The sequence below is a fragment of the Cetorhinus maximus genome, chromosome 5, assembly GCF_964194155.1.
Source record: "Cetorhinus maximus chromosome 5, sCetMax3.hap1.1, whole genome shotgun sequence".
Lineage (NCBI taxonomy): Eukaryota > Metazoa > Chordata > Chondrichthyes > Lamniformes > Cetorhinidae > Cetorhinus > Cetorhinus maximus.
In genome coordinates, this window is record NC_135883.1 from 146,683,842 (window position 1) to 146,703,897 (window position 20,056).

Consider the following 20,056-nt stretch of genomic DNA (forward strand, 5'->3'; position numbering starts at 1 on the left):
GTCTTCTTCCGTGAAGACAGAACTAAAGCAGTTGCTTAATTGTTCTGCCATTTCCTTGTTCTCTATTATAAATTCTCCTGTTTCAAACTGTAAGGGACCTACATTTGTCTTCACTAATATTATCTTTTTACATGCTTATAGAAGCTTTTACAGTCCACTTTTATGTTCCTTGAAAGTTTACTCTCATACTCCATTTTTCCCCTCTTAATCAATCTCTAAGTCCTCCTTTGCTGAATTCTAAACTGCTCCCAATCCTCAAGCTTGCTACTTTTTCTAGCAACATTTTATGACTCCTCTTTGGATCTAATACTACTTTTAATTTCTTTTGTTAGCCATGGTTGGGCCACTTTTCCTGTTATGTTTTTGCACCAAAAAAGAACATATAACTGTTGCAATGCATGCATTCATTCCTTAAATATTAGCCATTGCCTATTCAACGTCATGCCTTTTAGTGAAGTTCCCCAATCTACCTTAGCAAACTAACACCTCATACCTTTGTAGTTTCCTTTGTTAAGATTTAGGACCCCAGTTTCAGCTCGGGTTACTCCATTCTCCATCCTAAATGAAGAATTCTATCAGGTTATGGTCACTTTTCCCGAAAGGATCCCATACAACCAGATTATTAATTAAACCCTTCTCAATGCACAATACCAAATCTAGGATCGCCTGTTCCCTAGTCGGTTCCTCGACATATTGGTCTGAAAAACCATCTTATACACACTCCAGGAATTCAGCCGCCACAGTATTATTACTAATTTGGTTTGCCCAGTCTACATGTAGATTAAAGTCAACTATGATTACTGTATCACCCTTGTTACATTTAATTTCCTGCTTAATGCTGTCCCCTACCTTATCGCTACTGTTTAGAGGCCTATAGATAACTCCCACTAATGTTTTTCGGCCCTTGTTGCTTCTTAGCTCCACCCAGAGCTATGTACATCTAGATTTTCTGAGCCAATATCCTCTCTCACTATTGCACTGATTTCATCCTTAACTAACAACGCCACCTCCTTTTCCATTTTGCCTGTCCATCCTAGATATTGAGTACCCTTGGATATTCAGTTCCCAGCCTTGGTCACCCCACAGCCATGTCTCCGTAATCACAATCATTTCATACCCGTATACATCTATTCAACAGTCTCTTTATCTTACTTGTCAGTATCATCCATTTTCTGTTTGGTACGTTCTTTATCTAGTCTCCGAGCAAGCTCCCGAAGTAGTCCTGACATGGCTGTCAGTCGCCTCTCTTCAGTTCGCTTCCGTTGATCATAATTACTTACAAGACTAAGTTCACTTGTCTGAGAAAAGATACATGTTTTGTGAGAACACATCAGATCATCTAAAAAAATGATTAACTTAACTGTAGCTTTTTCTTTACTATATAAGCTAAGTATCAATTTCTGTTCCATGGTAGCACTTTTGAGTCAGAAGATTGAGTTCAAGTCATACTCCAGAGACTTAAGCACATAACATAGGCTGGCACTTCAGGGCAGTAATGAGGAAACACTGCACTATCAAGAGGTGTCATTTTTCAGATGTTAAACTGAAGTCCTATCTGCCCTCTCAGGTGGAACATAAGAATATAGGACTTATAGGCAGGAGTAGGCCATTTGGCCCTTTGAGCCTACTCCGCCATTCAATAAAATCATGGCTGATCTGGTTGAGGTCTCAGGTCCACTTTCCTGTTTGCTCCCCATAATCCTGGACTCCCTTATCTATCAAAAATCTATCTAACTCAGCCTTGAATAAGTTTAAAGATCCAGCCTTCACTACTTTCTGGGGAAGAGAATTCCACAGACTAATGACCCTCAGAGAAAAAATTCCTCCTCATCTGTATCTTAAAAGGGAGACCTCTTATTTCTGAACTACGTCCCCTAGTTTTAGTCTCCCCACAAGAGGAAACATTTTCCTAGTATCCACCCTATCAAGTTCCCTCAAGATCTTAGATGGGCATAGAACATGACATGCCACTACTCTGGTGTCCTAGCTAATATCTAACCCTCAAACAATATCACTAACACAGGTTAGCTGGTTATTTATTTAGTTGCTGTTGCATGACCTTATTGTCCACAAATTGGTTGTTGCATTGCCCTACAAATGTAACTCTCACTCATTGAGCTTACACAGTGCCCATTCTGATTAAGTTATTTTCATACTTTCTAAAAAGTAACTGACTTAACCTAACTCCCCTGGATTATTTATACAAATAAATAATATTGAGTAGCAATAATAGGGGATTGATGCTCCTTAAAGAAGGGGGAAAGGAATACATGTGCAAAGAGTTATAAAGTCTTAAATGATACTTGGGAACTGTACAGGAAGACCCAAGTAAGAGGAAGGTGAGAAAAACACATTTAGAAATAAATGTCTTGCATTTGGCTCGTTAGCCCTCATTTTGCAGTTATGAATGTTGCTTTGACTCCACACTTCTGAAGCAAATTGTGCCAAATGCCAGTTCGGTGAGGGCATTGGCTGCATGCAGGGAATGTTCGCCTGAAGCATGCAGAGTAAGCAAAGTGTGACATCAACTGGCATGTAACATTGATTTATCACCAGTGCTGCCATTTTGGAGATCAACTCTCCAGCCAATGTCATCTTGTAACCTTGCACAACTGAACCAGTGTTCAGCAGCAGAATGGCACCCCACCGACACTATTTAAAGGGATCATCGAGTACTTTCAGGTTAGCTGCTGATTGATTTCTACTGGCCCTTTCTACGATTGTAGAAGTGTTGACTGCTTTCTCCTCTTCCTCCTTCAGGTACCATGCCCTAAGAGGGTATTGGTGACCATAGATTTTCATTGGACTGGTTCATTATGCTTGGCAAAGTGCTGCAATGGTTTGCCATTGCCTCCTTGCATGCTTTCTAGAGTTCTTTAAAGTTCTTGAAGTCTATAGGGAGTGGTGTGACACGTGCTGAAGGACTCTGTTCTGTCTTCCAGGATTCTGTACCACTCCACTGGCCCGAGACATGGGTACAATAATATGCATCTCCCTTGGGCTTCAGCGTGATTGGGAAAATGAGCAGAATTGACACAAGCTGCTGGAAGACGGGGCTGGAAGAGGGAGAGAAGGGCTCTCAGCCCAGGGTGATCAGGGAAAGAAATACAAATAAATCACCATTTCATGTAAAAGGAGCAGTGTGACCTTTGATGGTGAGGTGGTGGTAAAAAGGCAGATGTTGCATCTCCGGCGCTTGCATGGAAAGGTGGTGTAGGAAAGAGAGGAGCTAGTAGGGGTGACTAAGGAGAGGGACCAGGGTATCGCAGAAGGAATGGTTCCTTTGGAATCTGAAAGGGGAGGGGAAAGGCGTGTTTGGTGATGACATCATGCAGGAAGTGACAGAAATGGCGGAGGATGATCCGTTGGACACAAAGGCTACTGGAATGGGGGATGAGGACAAGGGGAACATCATGATGGTTTTGGGTGGGGGTAGCAATGGCCAACAGCACATGTGCAGGAAATGGAATGGACACAATCGAGGGCCCCATCAACCACAATCAGGAGAATCTTCCATTGAGGAAAAAAGTAAGACATATTGGAAGCGCTGGTGTGGAAGGTTCCATCATCAAAACAGATGTGACAGCATCAGAGAGACTGGAGGAACGAATAGTGTCTTTAGAAGAAGCAGGGTCTGAGGAAGTTCAGTCAAGATAGCTGTGGGAGTCAGTGGGTTGAAAATGAATGTTGATTGAGAGTCTATCCCCAAAAATCAGTAAGAGGAATCAAGAAAGGGAAGAGTCGGAGATAGACCATGTGAAGGCAAGGGAGGGGTGAAAATTGGAAGCAATGTCAATTAAATTTCAAGGCAAGAGCAGAAAACAACACTGACATAGTCATCAGCATACCAGAAAAAGGTGAGGGAGAGAGCCCAAGTGGGACTGGAACAAAGAATGTTCCACATATCCCACAAAAAGTGGCAAGCTAGCTAGGATCCAGGCAGGTATTCATAGCAACTCCTTTATTTGGAAGAAATGAAAAAGTTGTTCAATGTCAGAACACATTCAGCCAGACAGAGGAGGATAGTGGTGGATTGAGGTTGTTTGGCACTATGTTCTAGGAAGAAGCAAAGAGCTCTCAGGCCATCCTGGAGGGGATGGAGGTGTCATTCATAGTGAAAAGGAGGCAGTTAGGGCCAGTTGGAGTGATGGAGAGCATTCAAAGAGTCATGAATGTAGGTGGAAAGAGACTGGACAAGGGGAGAAAAAATATTGCCAAGATAGGAAGAAATCAGTTTAGTGGGACAGGGACAGATTGAAACAATGAGTCAACCAGGGCCGTCCTGTTTGAGGATTTTAGGAAGGAGGTATAAGCAGGCTTTTTGGGCTTGGGGGTCTATGAGGATGAAGGCCATGAAGGGAAAGACTCAAGATGAGGTAAGATCAGCGACAGTCCTGGAAACAATGGCTTGATGTTCGATGGTGGGGTACAGTCCAGGTAGGCGAAAATGTCAGAGAGTTGACTTTCAACCTCTACTAGAGAGAGGTAGGTATGCCAGCCAACAACAGCACTTCCTTGTCAGCGGGTTTAATGACAATGATAGGGTTGGATCTAAGATAACAGAGTGCTGCAAGTTCAGCAGAGTATAAGTTAGAGTGAGTGAGAGAAGTAGAGAAATTGAGATGGCTAATGTCACATCAGCAGTTCTCAATGATAAGATCTAGAGGGGGTAAGAAGCTAGAGGGAAGGGTCCAGGTGCAAAAGGAATACTAAAGCCCAATAATCTGGACTGCTGTGCAGGGGGTGGGCAGGACACTCTGGCTCTGCTGCTTACCCCCACCCTGGGCTGAACAGCGACTCCACGGCTCCCTCCGCAACCCCCCACCCTCCCTCCAGGCCTGCTGAGTCCCAAATGACCAGCAGCAGATTGCACCCTCCTGATGGGATGGATGTCAGAGCCCAGAGCCTGCTCCTGGCCTCATTAATGCCGGAGATTTTCCAGGCTTTCTGAACCGCTCTCTATCCGGTTTTGGCTGCACTGGTGGCAGTGGGGGCAAAGGGAAAAAAAGTTTAAAGGGCAGGATCCCATTATTCAAAATTCACAATTCTGCCAAATAGCGAAAAATTTTCATCCCTGATTAAGGGTGAAGTCCAGAAGATTCAGAACTTGGAAACTCTACTACAGAAGAGTCAGAGCAGCTTTGTACAACTTGAAATGGAGTGGGAGGGCTTTTTGGTAAAATCCATAATGAAAGTGTGTTGGCCATTTTGAATCAATGACAGGAGAATTATGCTCCACAAGATCAGGTTGCCGAGCTATCTTTTTTGTTATTCATTCAAGGGATGGGGGTTCGCTGGCTGGGTCAGCATTTATTGCCCATCCATAATTGCCCTTGAGAAGGTGGTGGTGACCTGCCTTCTTGAATCGCTGCGTCCATGTGGCATAGGTACACCCACAGTGCTGTTGGAGAGGGAGTTCCAGGGCTATGACCCAGCGACAGTGAAGTAACGGTGATATATTTCCAAGTCAGGAGGGGAACTTCCAAGTGGTGGTGATCCCATCTAGCTGCTGCCCTTGTCCTTATGGATGGTAGTGGTCATGGGTTTGGAAGGTGCTGTCTAAGCAGCCTTGGTGAATTCCTGCAGTGCATCTCGTAAATGGTGCACACTGCTGCTAATGTGTGTCGGTGGTGGAGAGAGTGAATGTTTGTAAATGTGGTGCCAAGTGGGCTGCTTTGTCCTGGATGGTGTCAAGCTTCTTCAGTGTTATGAGTTCTGCACTCATCTAGGCAAGTGGGAAGTATTCCATCACACTCCTCACTTGCGCCACGTATTTGGTGGACAGGCTTTGGGGAGTCAGGAGGTGAGTTACTCGACGCACTATTCCTAGCCTCTGACCTGCTCTTGTAGGCACAGTATTTATATGGCTAGTCCAGTTCAGTTTCTGGTCAATGCTAACACCCAGGATGTTGATAGTAGGGGATTCAGTGATGGTAATGCCACTGAACATCAAGGGGCGCTGGCTGGATTCTCCTTTGTTGGAAATGGTCATTGCCTCACACTTGTATGGCGCAAATGTTACTTGCCACTTGTCAGCCCAAGCCTGGAAATGCTTGCTGCATTTGGACATGGACTGCTTCAGTATCCGAGGAGTCACGAATGGCGCTGAACATTGTGCAATCATCAGCAAACATCCCTACTTTTGACCTTATGATGGAAGAAAGGTCATTGATGAAGCAGCTGAAGATGGTTGGGCCTAGGACACTACCCTGAGGAACTCCAGCAGTGATGCTATCGAACTGAGATGTCTGACCTCCAACAACCACAATCATCTTCCTTTGTGTCCTTGATTCCCATTGAATCCAGTTTTGCTAGGGCTCCTTAATGCCACACTCAATCAAATGCAACCCTGATGTCAAGGACGGTCACTCTCACCTCACCTCGGGAGTTCAGTTCTTTTGTCCATGTTTGAACCAAGGCTGTAAAGAGGTCTGGAGCCGAGTGCCCTGGCAGAACCCAAACTAGGTGTCAGTGAGCAGGTTATTGCTAAGCAAGTGCCGCTTGATAGCACTGTTGATGACCCCTTCCATTTCTTTACTGATCATTGAGAGTTGACTAATAGGATGGTAGTTGGCTAGGTTGGATTTGTCCTGCTTTTTGTGGACAGGACATACCTGGGCAATTTTCCACATAGCCGCATAGATGCCAGTGTTGCAGCTGTACTGGAACAGCTTGGTTAGGGGTGAGGCAAGTTCTGGAGCACAAATCTTCAGTACTATTGCCGGAATATTGTCAGGGTCCATAACCTTTGCAGTATCCAGTGCCTTCAGCCATTTCTTGATATCACGTGGAGTGAATCGAATTGGCCGAAGACTGGCATCTGTGATGTTGGGGAGGCCAAGATGGATCATTCACTCGACAGTTCTGGCTTAAGATTGTAGCAAATGCTTCAGCCTTATCTTTTACACTGATGCGATGGGCTCCTCTATCAGTGAGTTTGGGGATATTTGTGGAGCCTCCTCCTCCAGTGAGTTGTTTAATTGTCCACCACCATTCATGACTGGATGCGGCAGGGCTGGAGAGCTTAGATCTCATCCTTTGGTTGTGGGATCGCTTAGCTCTGTCTATCACTTGCTGCTTATGCTGTTTGGCATGCAAGCAGTCCTGTATTATAGCCTCGCCAGATTGACACCTCATTTTTAGGTATGCCTGGTGCTGCTCCTGGCATGCCCTCCTGCACTCTTCATGCAACTAGGGTTGATCCCCTAGCTTGATGGTAATGGTAGAATGGGGGATATGCCAGACAATGAGGTTACAGATTGCGTTCAAGTACAACTCTACTGCTGCTGATGGCCCACAGCGTCTCATGAATGCCCAGTCTTGAGTTGATAGTTGAGCTAATTTAGCACGGTGGTAGTGCCATACAACACGATGAAGGGTATACTCAATATGAAGGTGGGATTTTGTCTCCATAACGACTGTGTGGTGATCACTCCTACCAACATAGTCATGGACAGATGCATCTGCGGCAGGCAGGTTGGTGAGGATGAGGACAAGTGAGAGTCTGGAAGAGTGTCCTGCAGTCAGCATCATGGTGAAGCAGTCTAGAAATAGTGCCCTGCAGTCAGTTCTTGTTGAAAATAACAAGAGTGACATCACAAGACAGCACGAGAGAGTGGCCGAGAGGTCAGAACCAGCGCGAGTGCGGGGAAGCTTCAAAAAGTAACGTCAGCACAAAGGTGAGAGCTGATTGATGAGTAGTCGGTAAGTGTTTTTCTCCAGTTTAAAATAGATTAAGCTAAGGGGAAAGGTAAGAGTTCTAGTTTTTATTTAAAGTACATAAATAATTTAACTTTTTTTTTACTGTATTTAACTTAAAGTAAGGGTTTTCTTTCCATCTAGGGGCATGGCAGGGCAGCTCAGTCCCATGTTATGTACTGCCTGCAACATGTGGGAAGTCCTGGATGCTCCTTGCGCTCTGACCGACCACATGTGCAGGAAGTGCCACCAGCTGCAGCTACTTGAGTTCCGAGTTTCGGAGCTTGAGCAGCAGCTGGAGGCACTGAGGTGCATCCGCGAGGTTGAGAGTTTCGTGGATAGCACGTTTTTAGATGTGGTCACCCCACAGCTTACGGAAGTGCAGGCAGAGAGGGAATGGGTGACCATCAGTCAGATGAAAGGTGTCAAGCAGGACTTAATTTTAGGGAATGAAGCCAGGCAAGTGGTAGAGGTATCAGTGGGGGAGCATTTTGCAGATAGTGATCATAACTCCGTTAGATTCAAGGCTGTCATAGAAAAGGACAAGGATGGGCCAGAAATCAGAGTTCTAAATTGGGGGAAGGACGATTTTAATAAGATCAGATATGATTTGGCCAAAGTGGACTGGGAGCAGCTACTTTTTAGGTAAATCTGCTTCAGAGCAGTGGAACTCATTCATAGGGAGAGTACAGGGCCAACATATTCCAATAAAGATAAAGGGTGGGACCAACAAATCCAGGGAACCTTGGATATCGAGGGATATACAGGATTGGATAAAGAGAAAAAGGGAGGCTTATGGCAAATAACCAGGGCTCAAAACAACAGAAGCCCTAGAGGAGTAAAGAATGTGTAGGGGGGAACTTAAAAAGGAAATTAGGAGAGCAAAAAGGGGGCATGAAAAAACATTGGCAGGTAAAATAAAGGAAAATTCAAAGTTATTTTACAAGTACATTAAGAGTAAGAGGATAACTAGGGAAAGAATAGGGCCCATTAAGGACCACAGTGGTAATTTGTGTGTGGAGCTGGAAGACGTAGGTAGGGTTCTAAATGAATACTTTGTGTCAGTGTTCACAAGTGAGAGGGACGATGTGGGTATGGAAATCAGGCAGAAAGATTGTAATATAATTAAAGAAATTAGCATAGAAAGGGAAGAGGTTCTAAGTGGTCTGGCAGTTTAAAAGTAGATAAATCTCCTGGCCCGGATGAAACGTATCTCAGGCTATTGAGTGAGGCAAGGGAGGAAATAGCAGGAGTGCTGGCAATAATTTTCAATACCTCTCTGGCCACAGGAGAGATGCCAGAGGACTGGAGGACAGCAAAAGTGGTACCATTATTCAAGAAGGGAGGTAGGGATAAACCAGGGACCTACAGGCCAGTCAGTCTAACCGCAGTGGTGAGGAAGCTATTGGAAGCAATTCTGAGGGACAGAATTAATCTACGCTTGGAGGAGCAGGGATTAATCAAAGACAGTCAGCATGGTTTTGTTTAGGGGAGGTCATGTCTAACGAAATTGATTGAATTTTTCAAAGAGCTGACCAGGTGTGTAGATGAGGGCAATGCATTTGACATAGTCTACTTGGACTTCAGCAAGGCTTTTGATAAGGTCCCACATAGAGGACAGATAACAAAGGTAAGAGCCCATGGGATCCAAGGCAATTTGGCAAATTGGATCCAGAGTTGGCTGAGTGGCAGGAAGCAGAGGGTGATGGTGGAGGGGTGTTTTTGTGACTGGATGCCTATGTCCAGTGGGGTTCTACAAGGATCGGTCTTGGGTCCATTGCTGTTTGTGGTATATATAAATGATTTAGACTTGAATGTAAGAGAGTCAATCAGTAAGTTCGCAGATGACACAAAAATTGTTGGGGTGGTAAATAGTGAGGAGGATAGCCTTAGATTACAGGAGGATATAGACGGGCTGATCGGTGGCAAATGGAATTTAATCCGGAGAGGTGTGAGGTGATGCACTTGGGCAGGACAAACAAGGCACCGGAATACACGATGAATGGTAGGACCCTGGGAAGTACCAAGGATCAGAGGGACCTTGGTGTGCAGGTCCACCGCATAAGGTAGTGGGACAGGTAGATAAGAGTGGTTAAGAAGGCATATGGGATACTTGTCTTCATTAGCCAAGGCATAGAATATATGAGCAGGGAGGTTATACTGGAACTGTATAAAACGCTGGTTAGGCCACAGCTAGAGTATTGCGTGCAGTTCTGGAATCCGCATTATAGGAAGGATGTGATTGTAGTAGAGAGAGTGCAGAGGAGATTTACCAGGCTGTTGCCTGGGCTGGAGAGTTTTAGTTATGAGGAGAGATTGGATAGACTGGAGTTATTTTCCCTGGAGCAAATGTGATTGAGGGGGGACATGATTGAGGTGTATAAAATTATGAGGGGCATAGATAGCGTAGACAGGAAGGAACTTTTCCCCTTGGTGGCGGGATCAATAACCAGGGGGCATAGATTTAAGGTAAGGGGCAGGAGGTTTAGAGGGGATGTGAGGAAGAATTATTTCACCCAAAGGGTGGTGGGAATCTGAAACTCTGCCTGAAAGGGTGGTAGAGGCAGAAACCCTCATAACATTTAACAAGTATTTGGATGTGCACTTGCGATGCCATAGCATACAAGGCTATGGGCCTAGTGCTGGAAAATGTGATTAGAATAGTTAGGTACTTGTTTGACTGGCACAGACTCGATGAGCCGCAGGGCCTTTTTCTGTGCTGTAGACCTCTACGACTCTGTTTTTCCCTCTTGTTCGTCCCCTGCCACAGACCTATTCTAGCAGCTATGTCATTTAGGACTTGGCCAGCTCGGTCAGTAGTGGTGCCACCGAGCCACTCTTGGTGCTGGACACTGAAGTCCCCCACCCTTGCCACCCTCAGTGCTTCCTCCAAGTTGTGTTCAACATGGAAGTTCATCAGCTGAGGGAGGGGTAATCAGCGGGAGACTTGCTTGCCCACGTTTGACCTGATGCCGTAAGACTTCATGGGGTCCAGAGTCGACGTTGAGGACTCACAGGGCAACTCCCTCCCGACTGTATACCACTGTGCTGCCACCTCTGCTGGGCCTGTCCTGCCGGTGGGCAGGACATACCCAGGGATGGTGATGGTGGTGTCTGGCACATTATCTGTAAGATATGATTCCGTGAGGATGACTATGTCAGGCTGTTGCTTGACTAGTCTGTGAGACAGCTCTCCCAATTTTGGCACTAGCCCCCAGATGTTAGTAAGGAGGACTTTGCAGGGTCGGCAGGGCTGAGATTGTCATTGTCGTTTCCGGTGCCTAGATCGATGGCAGTCCTTCCGGTTTCATTCTTTTTTGTGACTTTGTAACAGTTTGTTACAATGGAGTGGCTTGCTAGGCCATTTCAGAGGGCATTTAAGAGTCAAACAAATTGTTGTGCGTCTGGGGTCACATGTAGGCAAGACCAGCTAAGGACGACGGGTTTCCTTCCCTAAAGGACATTAGTGAACTAGATGGGTTTTACAAAAATCAACAATGGTTTCATGGTCATCATTAGATTTTTAATTCCAAATTTGATTGAATTCAAATTCCACCATTTGCCATGGCAGGATTCAAACCCAGGTCCCCAGAGCATTACCTTGGGATATGGATTAGTAGTCCAGCGACGATACCACTACATCATTTCCTCCCCTTAATGTTTATTGGATGTGATGTCTATTGGAGTGTGATGACTAGAAACTGAACTGGACTAACCATATAAATACTGTGGCTACAAGAGCAGGTTAGAGGCTAGGAATAGTGCAACGAGTAACTCACCTCCTGACTCCCCAAAGCCTGTCCACCATCTACAAGGCGCAAGTCAGGAATGTGAACGAACACTCCCCACTTGCATGGATGAGTGCAGCTCCCACAACATTGATGAAGCTTGACACCATCCAGGACAAAGCAGCCCATTTGATTGGCACCACATCCACAAAAATAACCTAAGAATGCAACCAATGAAGTGGATGAACAGAATAGTTTTGTGGAGAGGAAACTGGAGACTAAGAAGCAGTTGAAAGCAAGCACTGATGGCCAAACCTTCAACTGACAGCAGGGTTTGAACGAAAGGCAGGAAGCTGAACAGCAACTCCGAAACTAAGCATTGCCAGACTCTTGGGAGCAGCACAGGAGTATAAGGTCCTACTGTGACTTCAACTTGTAACTTTCTCAAAAGGCTGACACATTACCCAAACTCTGGCAGCTTTGAGGAAACAATTGATTGTGAATAAAGGGAAGCTCTCTGAACTGCAGTTGGATTACCAAGCCTCTCAAACCAACTTGGCAAATCTTCTTCAGTTGGATATTTATGGAAAAGAATTGAAGCCACCTTTAACCAGACAGGAACTGAAGGCTAAGGAGATCCTCCCATTTGAGAAGGAGCTGGTTGTCAGCAGGAATCGAATGAGCAACAGTAACCAGATGAGCCAAAAACTGAAACAACTCAAGGTCTTGCTGGAGAAGAGCCTATCTAACAGGGAAACTGAAATAAAGGACAAAAACACTTTGCAGACAGAAATAATATACTGAGCTTTTCTTTTCCTAATTCCATTTTTTCCCCAAACAATAAGCTTCAAGGGGTCAGGCAGATTCTGGAAAAATGTTTTAACATACTTAAAGACCTGAGACTGCAAATTGGATTGCTGGGAACTTACAGAGCTGAAAAACAAGCAGTTGCTGATTCAGCAGGAGCTGGAGCTTCAGATCAAAGCAGAACATCATAAGGTTAAACGCTAGACTGAGAGAGTAACAGCCACCAACTCATCAAGAGTAAAATTGGGGCCCAGGTGAACTAGAAGAAACAATGAGATAAAAGCAAAAAACTGCGGATGCTGGAAATCTGATGATGCCACTTTCAAAAACAGTTCCTCTGACATGTTCTCCTTCTTCCTTAACCAAGGTTTTCCACCCACGGTAGTTGACAGGGCCCTCAACCGTGTCCGGCCCATCTCCCACGCATCCGCCCTCACACCTTCTCCTCCTTCCCAGAAACATGATAGGGTCCCCCATGTCCTCACTTATCACCCCACCAGCCTCCGCATTCAAAGGATCATCCTCCGCCAACTCCAACATGATGCCACCACCAAACACCTTTTATGCCCTTTTAGTATTATTTCACCCCACCCCCACTAGAGCTATCTGTACCTTGCCTGTCCTGCTCTCTACTCTTAATTAGCACATTCCTTTAGATAATATCACCACCTTCAACGCCTCTTTGTTCTTTTGTCTGTGACATCTTTTGGTTATCTCCACCTATTACTGACTGCTTGTCCTAACAACGCAGCCCCCCCCCCCCCCCCCCCCCACCAACACCTTAAACCAGCTTATATTTCACCCCTTTCCTATTTTTACTTAGTTCTGTTGAAGGGTCATGAGGACTCAAAACGTCAACTGTGCTCTTCTCTGCCGATGCTGCCAGACCTGCTGAGATTTTCCAGGTATTTCTGTTTCTGTTTTTGTTTTGAAGAAACAATGCCTGTGTTACCTGCTAATTTGTCACTTCAGACCTAGGCCTAAATCTTCACCCCCAGTTCAGGAGCACAGAGGTGGGACAATTCCCAGCTCCACAAACCCGACCCAGGGGAAGTGCCCCGAAGGTCGGATCTTTGGTCTGGAGGGGGCAGGTGAAAATGGGGGTCATGGAGGGCGACTCCACAGCGAGTGTGGCAGCTGCCGAATGTAGAGGCAGGGCAGTCGGAATACCAGCCTCAGTGTGCGAGCACTGTGTCGAAATTGCAAAAAAAAGTTTAGATACAACAGCCCTCCAGCGCGCGCACACACACATGCACACACACACATACACACTATGGCACATCCATGCCACCTCATGTCCTCCAATCCATCCCCCATGGCACTTCATACATCTCCACCTTTACAAAAATTCAGGCCCTGGTATATGAACATAGGACACACAAAAGTGACACATGGGGATGACAATGCCCCGTCCCACACATTGTGCCTTGCAGTGCAGGTTGCTAAAGCTGATGCCTCTCTGCTGGAAGGGAGGAAATATGTGTTGGGTGCATCAATATGTCAGCCACAGGCTGATGTACACTTTTATTCCTGAGTAAGGGAATGGCCCCTTTAACAGCCTCCCCTTTAAAGATAATCTCATCTAGAGTGGATGGCTTTTCCCTGCCAAGTGAGCATAAATAATTGAATGACATTTCCTGTATTATGTGATCTTGCTTTGTGACATGAGCATTAAAAGATACTTGGGATTTACTTGGATTGATCAAGGACCACTGTTTGTAAAAAGGCTCCACGATGGCAAACCTTGTAACAGTGTGTTTGAAAACCAAATTTTTCTTAAATCTTGGGGTCCAGAGCCTAATAATATAGATCTTTGACATTCCCACCAAGTGCACACATAATAGGTAACCATAAAGACTTCCTTATTTCTTTACAAACAAGCTATATATAGGACAGATATTACTATCATTATACAGGCTGAGGAACTGGAAGATGCAAAACTGAAATGCTACAAGACAATCACTAAAAGAGATACAGGTAACAAGCTTATTAAATTTTAAACTTACTTTCTTCAACTTGCGTAGAGTCACCAGGTTTTCATCCACTATTTTCTTTAGCTGGATACATCTATAGAAACCCCAAACAGTCCAGTAAAAGTAAATAGTTTAAAGAAAGATCATGAGCAGCAATATTCAAACAGTAAAACTAATAACCTCAAACACATTTTGATGCACGTATAAACTGTGTGATAGCATGCTTTAAATTGCTGCTTTTTCACCCAAATATGCTATAAACTGAAAGTGTTATATGTTCTAATGGTAGCTACAATCTGAGGATTAATTTAAGCAAAAGTTACACGAAAATTTGTAGTTCATTATAATAATGAAATTCCATAATTTTTATATCCAATTGCTACTTGTTTGACTTTGACATTGGTACATGAGAGAAGTCCGGTCACAGTGAAAGGTTAATCAAGAACGTACAGCGCAGATTCACCTAGATACCAGGAAAGAGTAGCTACAGGTACAATAACAGACTTGCAATATTGCAGCAGAGATGGCCAACATGAGACATAAAACAGGTGTTTTACTTGATCAAAATTATTTACAATGTTAACGGAGAAATCTATTTCCTCTGGGGACTCAGGGGATCGTCAATTTAAAAACATCATTGGCTGAAAAGAGTAGTTGGAATTGGTTTCTGTAGTAAGACCATAATATACTTTATACTATTTACTTTTACTGGACTATTTGGGGTTTCTATAGACCATAAGACGTAGAAGCAGAAGTAGGCCATTTGGCCCATCAAGTCCGCTGCGCCATTCAATTAAATCATGGCTGATCTGATAATCCTCAACTCCACTTTCCTGCCTTTTCTCCATGCCCTTTGATTCTCTTACTGATTAAAAATCTGTCTATCTCAGCATTGAATATACTTAACAACCCAGCGTCTATAGCCCTCTGTGGTAAAGAATTCCACAGATTGACTACCCTCAGAGAAGAAATTCCTCCTCATCTCTGTTTTAAGTGGGCACCCCCTTATTCTGAGATTATGCCCTCTGGTCCGAAACTCTCCCACAAGGGTAAACAACCTCTCAGCATCTACCCTGTCAAGCCTCCTAAGAGTCTTAAGTTTCAATGAGGTCACCTCTCAGTCTTCTAAACTCCAATGAGTACAGGCCCAACCGACTCAACCTCTCCTCATAACAAAATCCCTCCATCACAGGGATCAATCGAGTGAACCTTCTCTGGACTGCCTCCAATGCCAGTACATCTTTCCTTAGATAAGGGGACCAAAACTGTTCACAGTATTCTAGGTGTGGTCTAACTAGTGCCTTGTATAGCTTTAGCAAGACTTCCTTATTTTTATATTCCATTCCCTTTGAAATAAAGGCCAACATTCCATTTGCCTTACCTTTTACCTACTGAACTTGTATGCTAGCTTTTTGGGATTCATGCACGAGGACCCCCAAATCCCTCTGTACCGCAGCTTTCTTCAGTCTTTCTCCATTTAAATAATATTCAGCTCCTCTATTCTTCCTGCCATAGTGCATAATTTTCCCACATTATACTCCATCTGCCACATTTTTGCCCACTCACTTAACCTGTCTAGACCACTTAACTGGAAAAACTCAGCAAGTCTGGCAGCATCTGCAAAGAGGAACACAGTAAACGTTTTGAGTCCGAATGACCCTTCAACAGAACTAAGTAAAAATAGAAGAGAGGTGAAATATAAGCTAGTTTAAGGGGGGGGGTGGGACAAGTAGAGCCAGTGATAGGTGGAGATAACCAAAAGATGTCACAGACAAAAGAACAAAGAGGTGTTGAAGGTGGTGATATTATCTAAGGAATGTGCTAATTAAGGGTAGAAAGCAGGACAAGCAAGTTACAGATAGCCCCAGTGGGGGTGGGGTGGGGTGAAGGAATCGAAAAAGGCTAAAAGGTAGAGATAAAACAACGGATGAAAATACATTTAAAAATAATGGAAATAGGTGGGAAAAAAAAAATCTATATAAATTATTGGCAAAAAAAGGGGGGGGATCGGAAAGGGGATGGGGATGGAGGAGAGAGTTCATGATCTAAAATTGTAGAACTCAATATTCAGACCGGAAAGCTGTAAAGTGCCTAGTCAGAAGATGAGGTGCTGTTCCTCCAGTTTGCGTTGAACTTCACTGGAACATTGCAGCAGGCCAAGGACAGACATGTGGGCATGAGAGCAGGGTGGAGTGTTGAAATGGCAAGCGACAGGGAGGTCTGGGTAATGCTCGCGGACAGACCGAAGGTGTTCTGCAAAGCGGTCACCTAGTCTGCGTTTGGTCTCTCCAATGTAGAGGAAACTGCATTGGGAGCAACGATTGCAGTAGACTAAATTGAGGGAAGTGCAAGTGAAATGCTGCTTCACTTGAAAGGAGTGTTTGGGCCCTTGGACGGTGAGGAGAGGGGAAGTGAAGGGGCAGGTATTGCACCTTCTGCGGTTGCATGGGAAGGTGCCGTGGGAGGGGGTTGAGGTGTAGGGGGTGATGGAGGAGTGGACCAGGGTGTCCCGGAGGGAACTATCCCTGTGGAATGCCGCCGGAGGGGTGAAGGGAAGATGTGTTTGGTGGTGGCATCATTCTGGAGTTGGCGGAAATAGCAGAGGATGATCCTTTGAATGCGGAGGCTGGTGGGGTGATAAGTGAGGACAAGGGGGACCCTATCATGTTTCTGGGAGGGAGAGGAAGGTGTGAAGGCGGATGCGCGGGAGATGGGCCAGACACGGTTGAGGGCCCTGTCAACGACCGTGGGTGGAAAACCTCGGTTAAGGAAGAAGGAAGACATGTCAGAGGAACTGTTTTTGAAAGTGGCATCATCAGAGCTGATGCGACGGAGGCGAAGGAACTGAGAGAATGGGATGGAGTCCTTACAGGAAACTGGGTGTGAGGAGCTGTAGTCGAGGTAGCTGTGGGAGTCGGTAGGCTTGTAATGGATATTGGTGGACAGTCTATCACCAGAAATTGAGACAGAGAGGTCAAGGAAGGGAAGGGAAGTGTCAGAGATGGACCATGTGAAAATGATGGAGGGGTGGAAATTGGAAGCAAAATTAATAAATTTTTCCAGGTCCAGACGAGAGCATGAAGCAGCATCGAAGTAATTATCGATGTACCGGAGAAAGAGTTGTGGGAGGGTGCCGGAGTAGGACTGGAACAAGGAATGTTCCACATACCCCATAAAGAGACAGGCATAGCTGGGGCCCATGCGGGTACCCATAGCCACACCTTTTATTTGGAGGAAGTGAGAGGAGTTAAAGGAGAAATTGTTCAGTGTGAGAACAAGTTCAGCCAGACAGAGGAGAGTAGTGGTGGATGGGGATTGTTCGGGCCTCTGTTCGAGGAAGAAGCGGAGAGCCATCAGACCATCCCAGTGGGGGATGGAGGTGTAGAGGGATTGGACGTCCTTGGTGAAGAGGAGGCGGTTGGGGCCAGGGAACTGGAAATTGTTGATATGATGTAGGGTGTCAGAGGAATCACGGATGTAGGTGTTAATAATAAAAACTTCTAAATCATCAAACAAGCAACTTACCTCTCATAAACTTCCTCTCTTTTATCATGCTGTTTAACTTCCTTTAACAAGATATCAACCTTAAGATACAAAATAATGAAAACACATTTTGTGTATGTTTTGTCACAGTGTGATGTTTTGTAGATCAGTGAATACATAGATGACAAACATTTTCCATGGAGCACTTTGAACCAATCATGAAATTCAAGGATGTTCTCTATGGTTTAGCCTGATCGATAATCCTACATTTTTATGAAAACTCTGGGGCTTGAACACAGATTAAGAATATTCTGTGAGGCATTATAGGTAATCGCGATCAGCATAAGTTATATATTTCAAGAATTTCCAAAAACAGCCAGATTTTTTTTTTGTCTTTCCTCATAGGAACTAATGGTGTCAAGAGGACAGTGTCTGTGGTTGTACATTCTAAAGGATCAGTTAACATTAGGCTTTATGGTTTTCTCATTGTAAGAGGGATGAATCCTGCATGCACACAATCCAATGTGCTACAAATACATAGTTGAAAACAGTGGTGTTGATTTTTTTTGCCATAGACGATACAAATACAAATGATTCAATCTTCAATTAAACCACTTCATTTCTTTGGACGTGCACAATTCAGCGGCATAAATCATGTTAGATCACACACAGCTTTGGTAAAATGAACAAGCGCACATTTCAATCTCTCATTCCTCCATGTCCAACAGAAAAAATGTTATGCTGGATTTATTGTCCATCTTTTACAATGAGGAGCTTTAAGCCACTTCAGAAGACATTAAGAGTTACATGTCGGCCAGAATAGGGAAGGGTGGTGGGCAACATTCCCTCCTAAATGTTTTTGGACTGAACAGACTACACACTACACTGAACACTACTTTTTTTGTCCATGGGCAATTTACATTTGAACCGTCATGACTTACATTACACAGAAATTTTCTCCAGCCAACTGACAAAGTTGTGAGCTGCCTGTTTATTTTAATACAAAAATAAAAATACCTGGAAGAACTCAGCAGGTCTGGCAGCATCTTGCGGAGAGGAACACAGTTAACGTTTCGAGTCCGTATGACTCTTCAACAGAATAGCTTTTACCTTACTGTTTATTTTAATGCTCTGCATATTCCAGATTGTAGCATAGCTTGGCATGTGTGCATTTTAACAGGAACGCTCCTGTCTGAAGGGAATTACTGATCGAGTTTGGATTTTAATGGCAGAAGAGCAAGTTTATTGATCAGTCTTTGGCAGCACCACTTGTCAATTCAATTCCACACTTTACCATGGTGAGATTGGAGTCCAACAAATTTACAGCGCAGTTGCAAATAACCACTTGCACGACACTATTATACACAATAAATGCAGCAATTTGCTACTACTACCTCGCCTCCTTTAAAGCCCCTATTTTATACCATGTCTTTGGTTACCCTTCTACATAGCTCCTTTGGGCCAATGTTGATTCTCTTTGCCTCTGGACATTTGTCTATATTAAAGACGCTATATACATGCAAGTTATTGTTGCTCTTTGGAACATAGGCGCTGCCAGACCAAAAAAAATTAAAGACCCAGAGCCAATCCAGGTCGCCTTCTACAGGAAACTCTTTCGAGTTATCAACAGTCACAGATTGCAACTCTTTCGAGTACAATCACAGTTCTTGGTTTTCCGGGAGTGGGACATGAACCCACAACCCTCTGATTCAAAGGCGAGGGTGCTATGAACTCAGCCACTGGCCGCCAGTCTGTCCCATGTTACTAGTGTGGGCTGGCTGACTAATCACCGCGACCCAATCTCTATCAGTCAGTCTGCAGCAGACCCATAGATGACCGGAGGAAAAGCCTAAGCAGGAATGGAAGGGGGTAAATCACGGCTCTCAGTTGCTGCTACCTGGTTCTGCAGGCTGTCGATGGCTAGCTGCGCCGACCGCAGTGGCCCCTTCCGCAAGGCCATGGCCGCTCGGTCACAGTTCGCGGGGGGGAGGTTTGTGAGGGAATCGGGGCTCCGCTCTTTAACGGCCGCTCCCCTGCCTCGCGGCTCCGGCCGTCGCCATGGCAGCTGCGCCCACGCCCTGACGTCACAGCCGCGCGCCTACGTGCGCCCGGGAGGCCCCACGCGCGCGACTCCCTCCCGCACGCGGGCCCGGAGGCGGGGTCAGCTGGGCTGCCCCGCTCTATGCACCGCACTGTGTATACACCGAGCTGCTTCAAACTTTGTACGGATGAGGTTCACTGGTAGTTAAATCCTCTAGCATTGCATAGAGGGGGGGGTAGAGGGTGGGGGTGGGGGGGGAGAGGGTGGGGAGGGAGGAGAGGGGGGAGGGGAGGGTGGGGGCGGTGGGGAGGCAGAGTTGAGGAGAG

At 45.2% G+C, this 20,056-nt stretch overlaps 1 protein-coding gene across 2 annotated transcripts in view; it reads right to left on the reverse strand.

Annotated features, from left to right (window-relative positions):
• The window catches only part of nphp1 (nephronophthisis 1), a 123,472-nt gene extending 103,701 nt beyond the window's left edge, over positions 1–19,771 (reverse strand). For both annotated transcript variants that reach the window (XM_078542635.1, XM_078542636.1), the window contains exons 1-4: positions 19,587–19,771; positions 17,732–17,790; positions 14,240–14,300; positions 1,153–1,298 (exon numbers count right to left, since the gene is read on the reverse strand). In XM_078542635.1, coding sequence (XP_078398761.1) covers positions 1,153–1,298; positions 14,240–14,300; positions 17,732–17,790; positions 19,587–19,649 — 329 coding nt within the window. In that variant the 5' untranslated portion in view covers positions 19,650–19,771. The remainder of the gene's footprint in view (positions 1–1,152; positions 1,299–14,239; positions 14,301–17,731; positions 17,791–19,586) is intronic.
• Positions 19,772–20,056: the final 285 nt, after the last annotated feature.